General features: G+C 33.3%; 1 protein-coding gene across 1 annotated transcript; it reads right to left on the bottom strand.

Annotated features, from left to right (window-relative positions):
• Positions 1-1,624: 1,624 nt before the first annotated feature.
• On the bottom strand, positions 1,625-2,837 carry LOC120137749 (adenylate isopentenyltransferase 5, chloroplastic-like). Its single transcript, XM_039153435.1, has 2 exons — positions 2,729-2,837; positions 1,625-2,635 (listed from the first exon to the last, which is right to left on the bottom strand). Exon 2 carries the CDS (start codon positions 2,624-2,626, stop codon positions 1,667-1,669), a length of 960 nt encoding a protein of 319 aa, XP_039009366.1. The 5' UTR covers positions 2,627-2,635; positions 2,729-2,837; the 3' UTR covers positions 1,625-1,666.
• Between the last annotated feature and the right edge of the window lie 16,115 nt (positions 2,838-18,952).

Below are 18,952 nucleotides of genomic sequence, written 5' to 3'. Positions count from 1 at the left end.
ACAGAGGAAATAACAACACTAGAGGATTTGCGATTCTCACTCTAAATTCTTCTTATATATATATATTATAGGGCGCAACGATACGTCTCTATTGACATAATTTTTGACAGATCCACATGTCTTACTAGAGTCAAATTCACAGTCACGTGGCCATATCGACTTAGCTTACGAATAGTCACGATAGCTCTATGATTGACACACACTAAGGGCTACTATCAAATCTCTCGAGCAAGATCGAGAGAAGGGATGCGATCTAAAAGAAATCACCTCACCCTTATTTGTCTCGTATGTATTTCTTCATGGAGACAGAACACCTTGACATAGGTCAACGGTCGATATTCCACCGATTACGACTCTTCGTCTAAATTATAAGGGATGAATCGCCTAGAATTATCACAACCCTTTTGATCTCATCAAGAAACATTAAAATATTATTCCAGTTCTCCATAAATGATGGGAAAAATATAAAGATAAAAATTAAACTAATAGTAAAAATACATTTTAACCTACCAACATTTACAATTCATTTCGAAAGAAAAGAAAATTCTTAACTATCATTCATGCAAACCATAAAGGAAAAAGTATTATGGATTCGAGTATGGTGTTGAGGACTGAATTGACCCAAATGCAATTGTTATGGCCCTGCCCCTTTATACCTTTTCCAGTATTCCCATAAAAATGATAAATGACAGCCATTGATGTCCATAAAAAATAATCAATTTAAGGCATATACTCTCTCCATCAAACTAATGGATTTTTTTTATCTAGGAAGGTGGTCCTAGATTTTCGATCCAAGGTTCCAAAACCGTCAGATTGAGAATAAAAGGTACTTGATTAATTCAATTATGGGCTTCTAAAAGAAGGGCAACTTTTGATATTCCATTAATTTCTTCATATATTATAATGGTTATCATTTGTAAGAAAGCCAAACAAAGTTACAGATCATGTCACGCTCAAAAAGATTGAAAAGACGAAATGCCACTACAGGCTAGCGTACACAAAGGACTAGGGATCCGCTGTCTTATTAGACTTTTTCCTTATAAACAGATGCTCGGACCCCACAGAAGGCACGGTCCTGTATGATGACTAATGCAGGTGCACCGAACCCAAGTACGGAATAAAGCAGCCTGCATGGCTTCCTTTTGTACACACCTATAACTTCTCCAATCTCCAACCCTCAAAAACTCTTTTTTAGGTAAACTACACATTTAGTAGTTCAACTATAACTTATGTTTCATTTTAGTCATCTAACTCTTTCTTTCAAAATTATACATAACATTTAGTTTTGATTTCATTTTAGTCACCCATCGGTAAAAACTTAACAATGATATCAGCATGTCACCATGATAAAATGTTTTTTAGTCATAGAAAAAAATGTCACGTCAAAAGTTATGTTAATTTTTTTTAATGATGGGTGACTAAAATAAAACCAAAACTTAATATTAGTTATGATTTTGAAAAAAAATAGTTAGATGATCAAAACGGAATAAAAGTTATAGTTGAGGTCATAAAGGTATAGTTTACCTTTTTTTCCGTTCTTTTAATTATGAGTATCGAATTTAAATATATATATATATATATAGAGGGGTATCGGGTGCCAGCCTGCCATGTGGCATGATGCCAAGTGGAACACCATTTCCATGTGTCAGATTCTTCGGGTCCTACTTTAACGTGTTGCGGCTGCTACGGCTGCGGCGATAGGGACTGACGAGGAGGTCGCCGACGGTAAAATGGTGGGCACACGACTTTTTTCACAGAGGAATTGGTCGACGATCATGGTGCTCGGTCCGGCGACGAGCCGCTCCCATTTCTCGTCGGCCTCATCGCCGCGCTTTAGGAAGACTTCGGTGGCATCAATCCGGTGCATTCTCCACCTCCACCGGTTATAAAATCGGAGGATTTTTTGCAGTTGGAGTGAAGCTAGAGTGCATGTATTTTCCTTGATTTTCGAGATGGCTGTTTCGAGCATCTTGGCTCCAGTTACGGCATCAACAGTTGATCCACCACGGAAATATTGATCCAATTCGGGGACCCCAATCGCACGTCTAATTCCTTTGGAACAATCAGCCATTGGATCGAAAATTTGTGCAGCCTCATCGACCAAGCCTGCTTGTACCATCTTATCAACCCGTTCGGACACAAAAGAGTGTAGGACCGGCAGTGACACATCAACCCATAGGAAGCAGCATTCGCACCTTAACCGGAACTCGGGATCATCGTTCACCAATGCCTCGATGTACGAATTGGAGCCTCCGGCGACGATCGGGAATCGGCCTTCGGCGTGTATCGACTCGACGGCGAGCGAGGCACGGTGTTGGAAATCCATGGATGTGAAATTGGTGTCGGGGTCTACTATGCCTAGCATATGGTGTGGGACGCCTTTGCACTCTTCTTCAGTCACTTTATTAGTCAGTATGTCAAGGCCTTTGTATACTTGCATTTTGTCTGAATTCACTATTTCCGCCGGGAAACGGGTGGCGAGGTCGATCGCGAGACGGGACTTTCCGGTGCCGGTGGCTCCCATTACGAACACCACCTTATCCTTCCGGCCGAAGAAACCCTCCAGGTTGAGCGCCAAGTTCACTCGGGGCTGTACTAATTTGCTGGCAGACAAAGAGAGTTTCATCTTAAAACCCTGCAAAAAGCAGCGTGTGGTCAGAACAATAAGCACTTGCAAAATCTAGTCGGGAATGAAAAGCTACCGGCAAATATGCATGGACCACCGTACCTTTTATTGGCAAATATGTGGAGACCAGAAGAAGCAAGTGGCCTGGAAGACAAAGAAACTTTGGACAAAAGAGAAAATTGTGTTGTGTAAGAAGCTAGCTAGGGTGTGAAAATGGCGATGGTGGATGTTTAAATGAGTAAGCTAGTGGAGGAAAGGTTCTCTTTTATAGGTACATGCAAAAGCAACTGTTTTGCTTTCTACCACAAATGGGTTTATATTATAACACCACTGCAAGTTTCACCCTTAAAGTAGAAGAAAAACGAAACAAGAAAGAAGTAAAGGTTGAATCTGAAGGAATATTTTGAATTAAAGCTCAATTTTATGCAAACCTGCACAACTGCGAGAAGATTAGGCCAGGTATTTATCAGCCAGGAAAAGACTACTTTGTCTTTAATAAGTGGCTTCATAGGGTTTCCTGACTATTTAATACCGCCTGATCTAGAAATATTTTTTTAGAATGAAACATACATATGTTAACAACATAAAACTTTTAAATGGGATGCGTACAAAAATAAAATTTTAGGGTGAACACCGTCAATAAAATAAACAACTAATCAAATAAAACTTAGATTTCATAGTAGATACTATCAATAAAATAAGTAACTAATATAAGAAAATTCGAATTTCATGGTAGACACGTGTCTGCCCTCATCAAGTTGTAGTTCCGTCATTGCTCTCAATTACCTCAAATTTGTTAACTTATTTTTCAGAATTTGATTATCGTCACATGGATACATTTGTAATTTTATGTTAAAGTGATCGAATTTATAAAATTTGAACGTAAGATAATATATAAAATTTGAAGGAATAACGTATAATTTTATGTCTTTTCTTGAAGCTGGTAGCATGGATATCTCATGCCACGAGTGGCAGTTGTCTCTAATTTATAAAATATGATTGAATTTGTGTTTGGGTCATATATTATAAATTTCGGACAGACATCTTTGGCATATGAGTCACCAATTTTTGTATTTCATATAGTTCATGGAAACTTGCCATGAAATTATATACAAGCGTCTTTTGTTTAATGGTTAATGTCTTGATGAATTATTCAGTCAACTCATCATGGGGGGGGGGGGGGGGAAATGTGGCTCACAAGAGGATTCCTTTATTCCCCCCCCTTGTTTTCTGTCAGTTATATAAATAGTGTCAATAAAAAATAAATAAAATATCAACAATTAGTTTGTCCAGAAGAATGATATATTAGATTTTTTAAATTAGATCAAGGGTTTAAATTCTCAAGTTTACAAATTGAGAAAATTGGATCGAAAGAATCGTTCTCATAACGAGATCTTTGCAAAATTAGACAATAAATCAAATACATATGATTAAACAAAAATAAATAAAATTATGAAGAGGAGGGGATACTTCTTGTTATGTGCCTGATGGGCATATAAAAATGAAAGAAATTACCTCAGACTTAATATAAAAATAAATGTCAAAATTATATTTAAAATTGACTTTTGGTATCTAAAAAGTTTTTTTTTTTTGGTTAAAAATAGATTTATGATGTTTTATCCGTTATACTTTTAAGTATCTACCGTTAAAAAAAATTGTCAAGTGCTACGTTTCACATTTATATATTTTTTATTTTTAAAAAAATAAAATATTATTTAAAAATATTATTTAAAAATATAAACATAACACGTGTCGCTTAACGATTTTTTTTAAAATTGAATACCTAAAAAATATAACAAAAAAAATATTAAACAATTATTTTTAACAAAAAAAATCACACTAAAACTTAATTTTTATATTAATCCATCACCCAACAATGTGGGTGGGCTAGTTGTTTTCAGGAAAAGCAGTGGGCAAAGCAAACAGAATTTTGCTGTAAGTGGTGTTGATACCTAAATAATAGTAGTTTTATAGCGTCCAGTGAAAGGACAAAGGTTGAAGCTCTTAGATGCCACGAGTGGTTAGTTTTGTCTTGTATAAATTAAAATGGCCGTTGACAAGACATGTTGATGAATTTTAATCAAACAGGGAAATTCCTCCTCCCTCCCATCTTATTCAACCCATAACTTTTCCCCATTGAACGTTTTTTTATAAAATAACATCATTTTATTATCCCTACCGAGGATGTAAATTTTATAATGGACGCTAGGGTGTTGCCCACTTTTAGGTTACAATGTGAAACATAAACTATGTAATATAATATTTTTATTCCAAGGAAAATATCATCATATGTCTCGCTAAAAAAACCTTTTATTCATAAAGTGAAAAACACACACACACATAATGGTGATCAAATATACAGAAGAAATGCCTCCAAACAAAGGCATAAACATGTGTTCTTATGGTGATCAAATATTCATAAAATTTTTAATGTTATATTTTTTTAAAGATTCTTAGATAAAAAAAACATTTAATTTAATTTTTTATTTTTTATTTCTAGTTTCGATCATCTATTTTTATTTACTTAATAATTTTAAAAACATATAAATTTAAAAAATACATAATATAAAATAATTCTGTCTATTTTTAAAATTTTAATTAATTTATTATGATGTTTTACATTTATCATGTGAAACAAAAAATATGTGATTATATATACAAAAAATCCTTTAATTAATTGATAGTTATTTTTTATGATAATGGTAGTGTTCTTATGGTACCTATTAATTATTTTTTAAAATTCTCACAATATAAATATGCTTGTAAATATATGCTCTCACCCAAAACACTTGAAAACAATGAATATAATAAAACTTACAAGTGTTTGAACAACAAAAATTATGAAATAAAACTCATATAATTCTTTCCAAGTAGATGGATGTTTTCTTTTTGAACTCTTGTTGTAAAATATTTATAATCCTTCGTTGATTTCTAGTTGTTGGAGTGACAGTGAAAGTTAATCGAGTTAAATATTAGAGCCTGTTAAAACGATTTAAAGTTTGATCAATATCGATACTTAAGAGATAATATTAACACTATTAAATGAGTATCAATACTTATAAGTATAATATCGATACTATTCATATGAATTATGATATTAATATTGAAGTGTATTTTTGATTAATTTTTAGCTTGAGATAGCTTAAATTTATTTTATTTTTTATTCAAATTTATTTTGCTAATATATGAAGTGAAAGACTTATCGATTTTGAGTATAGAAACTCATTTTATTAATGTCTATATTTGAGAGTATTTGATTTAACTTGTTATATACAAAACTATTTTCTAATAGTATTATTTAATATTTTATTAGTTTATGAATAATCTATTATTTGATAAAAAGGTGAATTTTTAAATGTTCACCACTGCAATGAGTTTTTTTTTCCTAATACAAAGCATCAAATTATGCCATTAGTTTTCATTTATTTATATGTAGTCGATAAGAACTAGAAATGTTTCCACAAATGGCATCCTTTGAAGTCAATTAGGCCTAAAAAGTAAGAGAAAAGGTGGTTTAGAAATTTATGCATCAATTTTGATTGACTACACATTCAAGAATCTTCCATCTCTTCCTCCCTTTTTTATTCTCTTCTTTCATTATTTGTTAATCTCTTCTTTTCTTTTAGGTGGTGTTTGGATCGTTGGAATCTTTTAGAATTGGTGGAAATTCGAATCCAATTCCACCACTTTCTCATGTTTGGTTCAAGTTTTTCAAGGGAATTTGAATCTCTCATGGCTTCAAATTTCCATCAAATGAGGGAAAGTGAATTTAATCCAATAATAGATGGAATTCAATTCCCTTGTTGGAGGGAATTGAAGTTTGACCATACTACACTCATCAATCTTTTGGTAACTTATTCATATATTGAATAAAAGTATTTTTTTATCTTTTGGTAACTTATTCATATATTGAATAAAAGTATTTTTTTATTATTTCGGGTCGAGTTTCTAATTCATATATTTGGGTCGGGTCGGGTGAAACTTTATTTTGGTTGGGTCGGGTCGGTTTTTTTAAGTGTGATATTCGGGTCGGGTCGAGTTCATGTTTAGGGTGAAAATACCCGACCCGAAAATATATATAATTTTACCTTATATATTTAGGAATAATTACAATAATACCCCTCTATATATAATTTTTTTTCAATTAAGTCACTGTTTTTATTGAATAAAAATATTTTTTTATTATTTCAGGTCGGGTCGGATTTCTAATTTATATATTCGGGTCGGGTCGGGTGAAACTTTATTTTGTTCGGGTCGGGTCGGGTTTTTTAAGTGTGATATTCGGGTCGAGTTTTTTTAAGTGTGATATTCGGGTCGGGTTCGGGTTTAGGGTGAAAAAACCAGACCCGACCCGGAAAAAAAATATAATTTTACCTTATATATTTAGGAATAATTACAATAATATCCCTCTATATATAATTTTTTTTCAATTAAGTCAATGTTTTTATTGAATAAAAATAATTTTATTATTATTTCGTGTCGTATCGGGTCGGGTCGGGTTTCTAATTCATATATTAAATAAAAATAGTTTTTGGTATATTTTTTGGTAACTAATTAACATACTCCGATTGAAATGTATCGAAATATTGCTCTATCTTTTGGTAACTTATTAACATATGTTGATTGCGATGATTTTAACTTATGATGTTTATTAGCATGATTTTTATAATTTATTGAAATGAATAATCATTCAATAAAATAAAATTTTAATATTTTTTAATTTTTTATAATATATTACTATATGTAAGTTGTAAAACAAACTAAAATAAAGCAAAAAAGAAGAAGAAGGGCAATTCTGTCATTTTACATTATTGAAATCAAATTCATCTGACATGTATGCGAACCAAACATAATATGAAATTGGATTCCAATTCCATTTCCTGCCAACCAAACAAAATATGGAATTGGATTCTAATTCCTGACATATTCTAATTCCCTCAGAAACATTCCAGCGAACCAAACGCTACCTTAGTGTTGAATTAATTCTCGTGGAATTATCTAAATTAATAACTTTCATATAACCCATCAAATCACCTAAGCGGTGAAAGAGAATATTATTTTCTTTAGAGGCATTGAGATTAGAATTTAGAGGGTATAGTTTAAGGGTTTAAAAAAATTATGAACATATAAGGTATGTACAGGGACAGAGCCAAAACTTAATCCTAACAAAGGCCGAATCTTTTTAACGACTTCAATTTTTTTGTTACCTTTAAAAATTGACACTCTATTAAATTTGGGTCACTTCAGTAAATCTCTAATGATCTTACTAAATAGTTTACTTTTGTTGTAGAGCTGATGGTTCTATCGCAATATTTTATGCTGGAAGAATGAAGACTTTACATCTTATTATATTATATTATATATATATAAAGGTGGGTCTCGTTAAAATCCCCTTCTACCAACACATGGTTAGGGTCATATAAGGGGAAAAATAGTACCCATAAATCCATTATCCATAAAAATTCATATTGTTTGTTACATCTGTAGTGATAAAATTCAGATAAACCGAATCAAAGAAAAAACTGAATGATGTGAGAGGGCACACCTAGCTAAAACATGAACCACCATATTGGCCTCCCAACGAAAAAAACCACCCTACAACTAACAAATTGATTACATCTGCCACTAATAAAACGCAAAAACAAGCCTATAGTAGACTCATCTACTTCTACAACATTAAACTTATTCACAACCATAAAAGAGTCCAGCTCAAAAAGAACATGTTCTCAACCCTGTTCCAGGTCCAAGTTCACCGTCGCTCCAAGACTATGCAATTCAACCAACATCGGATCAAAACACCTAGGTGACGTGGTAGCAATACCCCCTCGAACCATTCCCTGTGCATCATGTACAACAACTCCCACAGTAACAGTTCTAGAAATTTGATCATACGCACCATCAATATTCACCTTAAAGACACATCTGGGCGGTGGCGTCCACTACTCCATGTTGGAGCTTCTCTTCGGAAGGTTGGTGAAGGCTTCGGTGGCAATAAAATCTTGGTGAAGAAGCTGAGTGTTTGTTATTAATAACCAAGACGACTGCATACGCCCATCATGGAACAAAACTTTTCTTGCATAGCTGACTCCAACCACAATAAAGGGGTTAAACATGGAGAATAACATATCTTCATGGGGATACTGCGGCTTGGAGAACTTCTATCGCAAAATAGCAATCCCGCATTACATGAATGATTGTTTCAATCTCAAATTAGAAAAATGGGCATAAACCCTCACCAAGGTGTGCATCTCTATCTTGAGAACCCACACGCAGGGGCCTAATTAGCCAAACTCCATGGAAATACTCTTACTTTCGGAAGTATCTTGAGTTTTGTCAGGAAATTCTAGAATTTAGAGACCATCTCAGAAGAATGCGTAGGCCGTTGAAGCCACCAATAAGCAGACCATATCGAATATATGTCGAATCATGATTACTCCAATATTATCTTAATTCTATAACATGATACAATAAGAATATGTAATATCCCCTCAGTATTATAGACTGTAAAAGTTGCCAAAACTTCTCTCTGTCCCATTGAGCTGTATTTCATTTCATGAAATGTAACACCCCGAATCCCGAGTCAAAAGTATTGGGCTAACCCAAGATGGGTCTTGGTTTAATTCCTTAGCTTGTAGAAAGCCTTGACCCAAATTAAAGAAGATTTGGGCTTAAGGTATGCCCAATAGAGATTAAAAAGGGTGTTTTTAGTTTGCAACCAAAATCAGGAGGGCTAAAAGAGCAATTGCACCATTGAGGATTTCGAAAGCTGAAAACCATTTATGAACAGTGATCTCACGTCTGCTTTCATTGCTTCCATCTTTTCTTCACCTTTGTCTTCTCTCCCAAACCCCATATGTCTTCTTCATCTTTTTCATAAACTCTCTATGTAAATGTGAGAGCTTTAGTTCCCTTCAGGCATTTTCTAGTAACATCAAGGTAAGAAACGAATTCAACACTCCTCGATCTTTCTTTTAAGCTATCAAACCATTCATTTCACTATAGTTCTCAAAACAGGTTTTAGAAGGGTTTAAGAAATTAGATGGTTCCAATCCATTTTTTAGATATTTATAGCCTTAGGAAGTGTTTTAAAACCCTCCTTAACCCAACAACATTTAGTAATCCTTGCAATTGGTTTTGTTTAGTGCAAGAGATTGAAGAAGGCTTCAAAGCTAGGGGAAGGAAAAACTTACTCTGGGCTGAGTCTTTGACGTTTCCAGCAGCTTAACATCAAAGGTAACTCACTTTTGTCTCAACTTGTAACACCCCCAACTCGTACCCGACCCGGATACGAGTCAGAGATACTACATTGACTTTAAAATACAACTCTTGACCAATAATATCAAAATATTTGAACTTATATTAAGAAAATACAATAATATACATATTGTAATATAAGTTTATCAAAATGTTCAGAGCATACACAACTTAACCCTTTAATTACATGCCAACTGCCATTTACATAACAAAATGACCTACTGATTAAGTTGCTTCTGATCTGGTGGTTGCAGGAGTAATGCTGTCAAGCTGCTTCACCTGTCTCGTCTATTTTCTCGGATCCTACGTGTGAAACACTCACACGCTAAGTCATCGACTTAGTGAGGCAATAATAATAACAAGGCAATGTAATGAAAATGTCATGATCATATGAGATGAGATGTAAACATGTACTTAATCAATGTAGTATACATCATCAATATCCATACCTGTAAGCGTATGACTGTAACATTCATGAATCTGTATTAATAAGTTTATTGGCCCATGATAGCATATTGAGAAACTAAGGTATCTGAGTAATGTGAGGTTGTGCACTATGCTGTCACCACAGCTCGTATAATTGCACCGAAGTGCCGCGTAGAATTGCACCGTAGTGCCATATAATGATGTCCATAAGGACCACATATAATTCCTTAAGAATCATATACATATACTAGGGATCAAGTATGTGTCTTTCCAAGACTTCACACATGTTCCACAGAATATATATATATCCCGAAGGACCGCGTAGAATTGCACCGTAGTGCCATATAATGATGTCCATAAGGACCACATAGAATTCCTTAAGAATCATATACATATACTAAGGATCAAGTATGTGTCTTTCAAGACCTCACACATGTTCCAAAGAATATACATATATCCCGAAGGACCGCGTAGACCCTATACCATTGGCATGCCAACTATACCTATAGTTCTCATCTACATAACATGGGCTTTTACATTTCACGTAGTCTATATCGCGTAGACATGTAATTTCTTACCTTTTCACATAGCTCATAACTTTTCCCACATATTCATGTCATATAATGCATTTTATATGAACTCATGTCATGTCTCATAATACAGAATATGCTCATGTATCAAGATATAAAATCTAGACTTATCACAAGTCTAGAATGGAGTATATTTCTATAATCATGCTATGCATATGCACTCACCTATACTTCTTTGCCTTTTCCTCGATCGATCCTACTTGTAGATTGTTCCCGAACTCGTGTAGGCTCGGTATCTACATAAACATAATTTTCAAGATGATCATCAGATGTCTATGTCTTGAAATTAAGCTTTAATAGCTTACTAATTTAAGAAATTAATAGCTTAGTCTTTCTTTCTTTCTTCTCTTTTTTTTTCTCATGGGGGAATCGGTTCCCCCCCTGGGGGTATCGATTCCCCTCTAGCATTCTGGAAATTTATATTCGTTGAGGGGGTATCGGTTCCCCTTGAATGGGTACCGATTCCCCTAGCACGAAAATCCTATTTTGAGCTCGAAAATCCTTTCCTTTCAGCTCAAATATACATATTTCACTCCTTTTAATACTCTTAGCTTTCATACACTTACTTAAACTAATTATTATCCATTCCATACCTCTAAAGCTAAAGAAACTAATCATCCATATAGAATTGAAGAATCTTACTCAAATTCCAACTTGTTCTAATTTCAATTCTATTACCTCATACTTCTTAATTAACTTATTGACAAGTCAAAAATCTTATTCAAACTTCAAAAACTCATCCATATCAAAATTTCATCTAAAAACTCATTTTCCAAATCTATCTCTAAAACACTTATCTTGTTGTTTTAATGTCATATAAGCTTTCCTTTAGCTTATATAACATCCAAACTTTCATTTCCAATCTTAAAAATCAAAGAAACTACCAAGGTTCAGATTCTTACCTTTACTTGCAAGCTCCACGTTTGGAGAAGGAAAAGAAGAAGATAAGAAAGAAGGAAGAAGAAATGAGAGAATTCTGGAAACCTAATGCCCCACGTGGGTTCTAATATAACCCCATAACATTTTTTTTATAATTTTTCCTACAAATGACCCTTTTGTCCTTACATACATTTCATATTTACTAACCATTATTTTATCTATTATTCTACTTTAATCACCAATTGTTGAAACTTTGCAAATTAATCACTAACTCGGCATGGAGGATGTTACACAACTATACCATGTGTAAGTCATTTATATGAAATGTAGTAGGTTGCATGAGCTTGAAGTACTCCCATGGCATATTTTATGTTTTAGAGTTATAAATATGTTTAAAGCCCTATTTATGCTCCTTTGCATCTACATAAAACATTAATAATGTTTGGGGACCTCGCTAAGGTCTTTGGGATAGAAGAATATGAGTTTTTACACCTATTTTATACTCTAGGCAGGTTGAGTTTCGATACTAGAGGGATAGTATCGAAACTTGTTCTTCTTCTTGGGCAAACTCGTGAGTTTCTGGGTAAGAGCTCTTGGGCTACTATCAATACTTTCAGTCTGATTTGGACAAAAAAACCTAGTTTTTAAGGGAATTAGACTCGAGGTACCCCAACACTTCATTATATCATTAAATAAGACTTCAAGCGAGAACAATAATTAACATCAGAATAGTAAAAACATAATATAGCTCTGTTTACATAAAACTAGCCTTATTTGATGCTCGGGAAATAATCAGGAGACCCGAGTTCCCTTTAGAAAAAATACGTCAGTCAGTGGATCCACGTCAGTGCCACGATACTTCAACAGCCGATTGGGCTCTAGATCCCCAAGACTCAACAAAGTAAGTCAGTGGGTGCACCTTTCCGATGTAGAATTTCGGATCTCACACAGGAGTACACGATGGTGCTTCGGTAGTTCTAGAGGGGTGCGTGAGCTCCGAGATGCATAATCCCTCAGCCGCACCATGATGCAAACCACAAATTAACAACCCAATAGTTGTATACTCAGACATGTGCCACTTTCTATTTCATTTAGTGAATGCATATAGTATAATACAATTTTTCGTGACGCACTGAGCTCATAAGCTCGACGTTCAGAATGTGTTTCTGTGCGCAAGCTCTTAGGGCATTTTGTGGGGAGCTATCATCATCAGATATTCCAATGCAGTAGGTCAGATTTCTAAAGACCTTTTAGAGTATGTCTTAAGTCATCTTTAGAGGAAATGTACTATTATGGACCCGTATTATGTTTTCAGTCATAACTCTTTTTGGAACTCAATATTTTGTATTATTTTTGTGGATATATTTTGGGAGCTCCCCATTATTTGTAAACCCACTTTATTACTATGTTTTATATTACATTATAAATGTCTAAATTTTAGAGGTTTACAAGCAGTTTTAAAAAAAAAATTGGGTCATTATTTCGGTAGTCCCATGTAACATTGTAATCCATAGATCTTCGGGTCTAACTGGACTAGGGTGTTACATGAAATCTTCACATGTCACCTCTAGGAGATTACTATCTGTATAGGTCGTTGTGAACATGTATAACTTTATGCCACCCCATTTATCCTTGAACAACTTTGTAGGGCTGTTACAACTAACATTCCAAAAGAAACAAGGTGATAGCTCCTGTATCACCTTATGAAGACCTTTCTATGCAAAGGAACTTTGAGTGTCAATTGTCGCGTTCAAAAGATACCAATCCGAATAATACTTAGCGCGGAAAACACGGGCAAACAAAGAGTGTGGAGCGTCAATCAACTGCCAGACCTGTTTTCCCAACATAACAATATTAAAAGAACGAATATCACGAAATCCCATACCTCTAACACGCTTTGGCCGGAATACATATTTCCAATCAACCATAGGCCAACCACGTGCCATCGTTTTCCCTAACCACCAAAATCTATGCATAATCCTTGTAATCTCATTCAGTAAATTAACCGGAAGAAGATAGCAGGACATCACATGCTGAGGTAGAGCTTATGCCACTGCCTTCAAGAAAACTTTGTGACCCCCATATGACAATAACCTCTTAGTCCAACCCATCACTCTTTCCTATACTTTATCGCGTATCTACCCAATCTTTTTCGTCTTGTTTTGCCCAATGTGTAACGGTAGTCCAAGATAATGCCCTAGCGTATCTACTGCCTGTATACCAAGAATGGTTGTCATCCTTTCCCGATGTGCAAACATGGCAGCCGGACGAAAATAAATAATAGATTTACTTAAATTAATTCGTTGCTGGAAGAGGTTGCATACAAAGCCAACATATCCTTGATATAATATTCCTCCACAGTGGAATTCTTAAGAAAAACCACGTTGTCATCAGCAAACAACAAATGGGATATCCTTGGACCATTTTGAGAGGCTTGAAGACCTTTAATAGCTCCCATAGCTCGAGCTTTATAAAAAAGAGTTAATAAGCCTTGCGTAACAAATAGAAATAAGAAAGACGAGAACAATTAGCCTTGCCGAAGGCCTCTGTTAGGCGCGAACTCCCTAGTCAAGCAACCATTCACACGAACAACAAACGAGATCGTAGTCACACATGACATAATTATATTTTAAGAAAGGCAAAATCTCTGCAAAAATTTTAACACCTCTGATCAGAGCTGACTAATAGAGGGAGTACCCTGAACTATTGCTCAGAGCTCCTATTTTTCTATCTTTATTATTGATCCCTAATTTTTTCAGTCTTTTTTTTTTGGATAAATCAGGATTTTATTATCCAATAGCAATGAAATTACAACCAATCACCAATCAAGACACAGTAGCATTACAAACATACAAAGAACAGAAGATTGGCTAGACTATGTTACAAGCATTACAAAGATGGAAGTTAGTGCAATCAAGTCTATTAATAGTTTTTCCTCTAAGCCTTATACTAACTATTTCAATGATTTCCTTAAGCAAGTTGTCAACTGTTCGGGATCTTCCTTAAAATAATCTGTGATTACGTTTTTGCCACAAAAAATAGATATAAGCATTCCATGAAAGCTTTAAAATAGTGGTGAGTAGGGACTTCCCTTTCCACTTAGAGCTGGCATGAGAAACCATTTCTTCCCAAGTCAGTGCAGTGTAGTTCATACCATTCAATTGAAGTACAGATTTCCAGAGGTCAATAGCCAAGGGGCATTGAGAAAACAAGTGATCCCTGTTTTCGTTGGATGCCCTGCAGTTCACGCAAATTCCAACAGTAGGTAATCCCATGCGCTGCAAGCGATCGCAAGTGGGTAACCTGTTCAAGATGGTCATCCAAGTAATCAAGCTGTGTTTTGGAACGTGCATAGGGTACCATACAAGGCGGTGCCAGTGCACTTTCGGGCCTTGCATTCGAATTTCCCCCCAGATTTCCTTTGTTAGCAGAATACCAGAAGAATAAAGAGGATAAGCAATATTTCTCAACTTGAGAATTCTTCTAATATTCCAGCTGATATTAGACCGATTCTCAAACTGCCAGAAATTTTGACAGTCTTATATATTAAGGTTTCTATTTTTTTTCAATCTCATTTTCTATCGTTATAATTCATGCCTCTTATTTTTTTTAACTTTACTTTCTATCTTTATAATTGAGACCTTTATTTTTTTTCAATCACACTTATTTTTCAATCTCGCTTTTTATCTTTATAATTGAGGCCTAAAATTTTTTAATTCCATGAAATTTCCAATTTCTCAATCTCTCTAATTAATTTGTTTATTTTTTTAATTGAATTTAATCATTTTTTAATCTTTTTTTTCAAATCTTATTCTTCAACTGATCAAATATTCTTTAACTTTTAGTTTTCTTCAATCTCAATCTAATGATAAAATAATACACATTTTTATTTATTGTTCAAAATCATGCTCCATATCATAACCACATTCCACCTTCTTAAATTTATTCTCTCGGTTGTATTTAAGGTGTTTTTATTAATAAAATAATAAAAATAATGTTTGACAAAATTTAATTATTATTATTTATTTATTAGTGTAATATTAAATTAATTGTTAAGAGTAATAGAATATATTTTTATTTTATAAAGATCTATTTTTGAATTTTCAGTTAGGACTCTGAAAATATTTGAGATGACTCTGATTCTTTTACTAAGGTAAAAGTTAACTTTATGACATGGGCAGGGGACGGGGGCCCTTTGGGCTCCAACGACGCTCTGTCTATAGGTGTGTATTATCAATAGTTAAGAAAAATTATAAACATATGTTACCTTATAATTACTCTGTACTATCCAAAATAATATCTTTGATACAATGTAAAGCTAGTGCAAGGCAAGTGATAATGCATGCATTTTGACATCAATTTCCTTTTATATATATCATAAATTTAAGACAAATTAGGGGCTGCAATGAAATTGCAGATCAACATCTTGTTGTGCAGCCTAAGCATAACTACCATAGAACCGAATATTTACCTGTCTCGTTTTGCTTTTATTTTTCAATTATATGTAGTGGAGTATCATCAAGCCCTTTGCCTTACAAGTGCGTCAATGATGATAATGAAAACCTTTAAAAAAAATGGTAAATTATTACATGGATCTAACACCCCTGGCGCATAAACTACTTTAATATAGCCAAGATATTATGAATCCGAAAGTGGCTTACAAAAGGGAAAAAAATAATTTCTCATCACAACTGTTGCCACTTAATCTACGTCATATAATGGGGGAAATGGATGCAATATTTTAAGTTTAGGAGTTGAATTTAAATTTATAAAATTTTAAAAGAAAAAAATAATTTTTTAATAAAAATTATATAAAAGAATTTAAAATATATAATAATTTTAAATTTTTAAGGAGGGTATTGCCTCCGCCCGCTGCAATGGTACATCCCTTAATATAAACAAGTTTCATTGTCAATTACCATGCTTTTCAGCTCTCACATAGATTCCGCTAATAATCATTAGAAAGAGAATAGAAAAGATTATCTATGGTACCAACTTGTGAAATTGTTTATACTAAAACATCATTTGCGAACAAGTATTATGAAGGCTAAATCACTTGTTAGTAGCTTAATTATCACTTTAATTACGTTTTGATCATTTATAGTTGAAAAATAAACAAAAATATTGACATGACATTATCAGCCTATGATTCCCCTGACAATGGATCTCTCAGTTGGATCAAGAAGGCTGAAAACTAGGCCCCGAAGGTGCATTGTGGCCTCTCTGTTCTGATAAGCAATTCTAGAGAAATAAATGAAATGGATCTAATCTAAGTTTGAGTATGATTCTGAAAACAATAGTAGTTAGGTGATTAAAACGGAACTAGAATGATAGTTAGATGATTAAAAATATATTTGATCCCATTATTATATGTCAAAACATTCATGAAAATTGAAGTCAAACAGGCATTAAGATTGCAGGGTACGGATATTATATAGGCCATTTTCTATCGCTTTTGGCAATGAAATGATGGGTTGGGCGTGCGATTTGCATATAAGGGGTGAAGTCACTTCAAATATCAAATTGAAATGTTAGTGTGGCACTCAATTTAGGTTCTTTTTATATAAATTAGGGAGAGATGGTCTTCCATTTCATTGAATATTCAAACACATTTGGATGGAGCCCCCCCAATTATTTTATTTGGAGGCCTGAATTATATACTTTCCATTTGCTTTTTATTATTCATTTGGTTAGAAACGGACGTATGATTTTATATTAGAGAATAAATTTAAATTTATAAAATTTTAAGGGACGAAAATAGATTTTCAATAAAAATACATAGAAAAAAATTAAATATATAACAATTTTAAATTTTCAAAAGAACGACCGTCTATATCCATCTCTGTCCCCTCCGCCTAAGCCCATCCCTGAATTCGACGCTTCTATTACTTATACTCATCATCACCATCACCATCACTATCACCACTATCATCATCATCAAACCTTGCCTTATGTTTTACGGAAAAAAGAAAGCTTGTTGAGGAGCCTATATCGCAAAAAGATATTGCACCTTGGTCTCCGTATCCACCCACTCACTTGATAAAAATATAAAATGATAAGATCAATAAAATTGGTAGAGGATAATAATGCAATTTAAATTTTGGGCAAATTAAACGTTTAATATTTAAACTATTACTTTTGTTCTGTTTCAATACTTAATTTTTTTTTAAAATTATATATAACGTTTAATTTATGTTTCGATTTGATACGTCGTCATTAAAAATTAACAGAGCTACTTATGTGAAACTTTTTTCCTAATGATGACAAGGTATTATCTTATTGTGATACGTCAATATCATCGTTAAGTTTTTAATAACGGAGTGCTAAATTAAACGTTAAGTATGATTTAAAAAAATAAAGTTTAGGTATCAAAATAAAACAAAAATGATAGCTAAGGTGTAAATTATGCGTATAATTTACCCTTGAATTTTTTATATAAGTTTTTTACAATATTTATCAAACATCAAAAGTGAAAGATGTAAATATTCTTTAAAAAAATTGATGTGAACAGTAGTCGTTAGTGTATAAAAAAGAAAATATTTAAAATTACAATCAAAGTTTGCAACCATAAACGTAACTAAATAATGATTATGGCATATTCCTATAACAATTAACTTAAGAAACTAGTCACTTAAGATCATATAAGTATCATGTGAGGAAAAGTTAAAAACTCATCCAAAAATTTCGAATAAAAGATAGATATGAACATATCTGATTGTATCGATAAACATATCATAACATATGATCAAACTATTGAAAGACCTTCAACAGTCGCAAATTAGAGTTGAGTTTCATGAAAAAACTATCTCCGAAGGTAAACTACACATCCAAATCCAATATGAGAGTCTAAAACAGAAAAATTAAATAAAATAATAAATAAACGTCATCTTAATCGGTCGAACCAATATCAAATCTAACTTTAAAAAATTAAATGAAAAAGAGTCAAACGATAAATAAAAAATACAAAGAAAAACATTATTGATACAGTGATTGTGGGGAATTCTTCCTCTCCACGAACGACTTTGAATCATTATCATCATATCCTTAATTAACGATTAAATGAACAATTAAATCATTTTGTATTCACCTCAAAATTATAAAAAATGAATAATTAAGAATAAATGCGATAGACTAAATTTAATTACGATGGAAGAGAAATCTAACCATCAATGTATCA

This window comes from Hibiscus syriacus, unplaced genomic scaffold (assembly GCF_006381635.1).
Source record: "Hibiscus syriacus cultivar Baekdansim isolate YM2019G1 unplaced genomic scaffold, ASM638163v2 tig00110676_pilon, whole genome shotgun sequence".
NCBI lineage: Eukaryota > Viridiplantae > Streptophyta > Magnoliopsida > Malvales > Malvaceae > Hibiscus > Hibiscus syriacus.
Note: the sequence above shows the minus strand (reverse complement) of the source record. Positions and strands in the feature narration are given on the sequence as shown.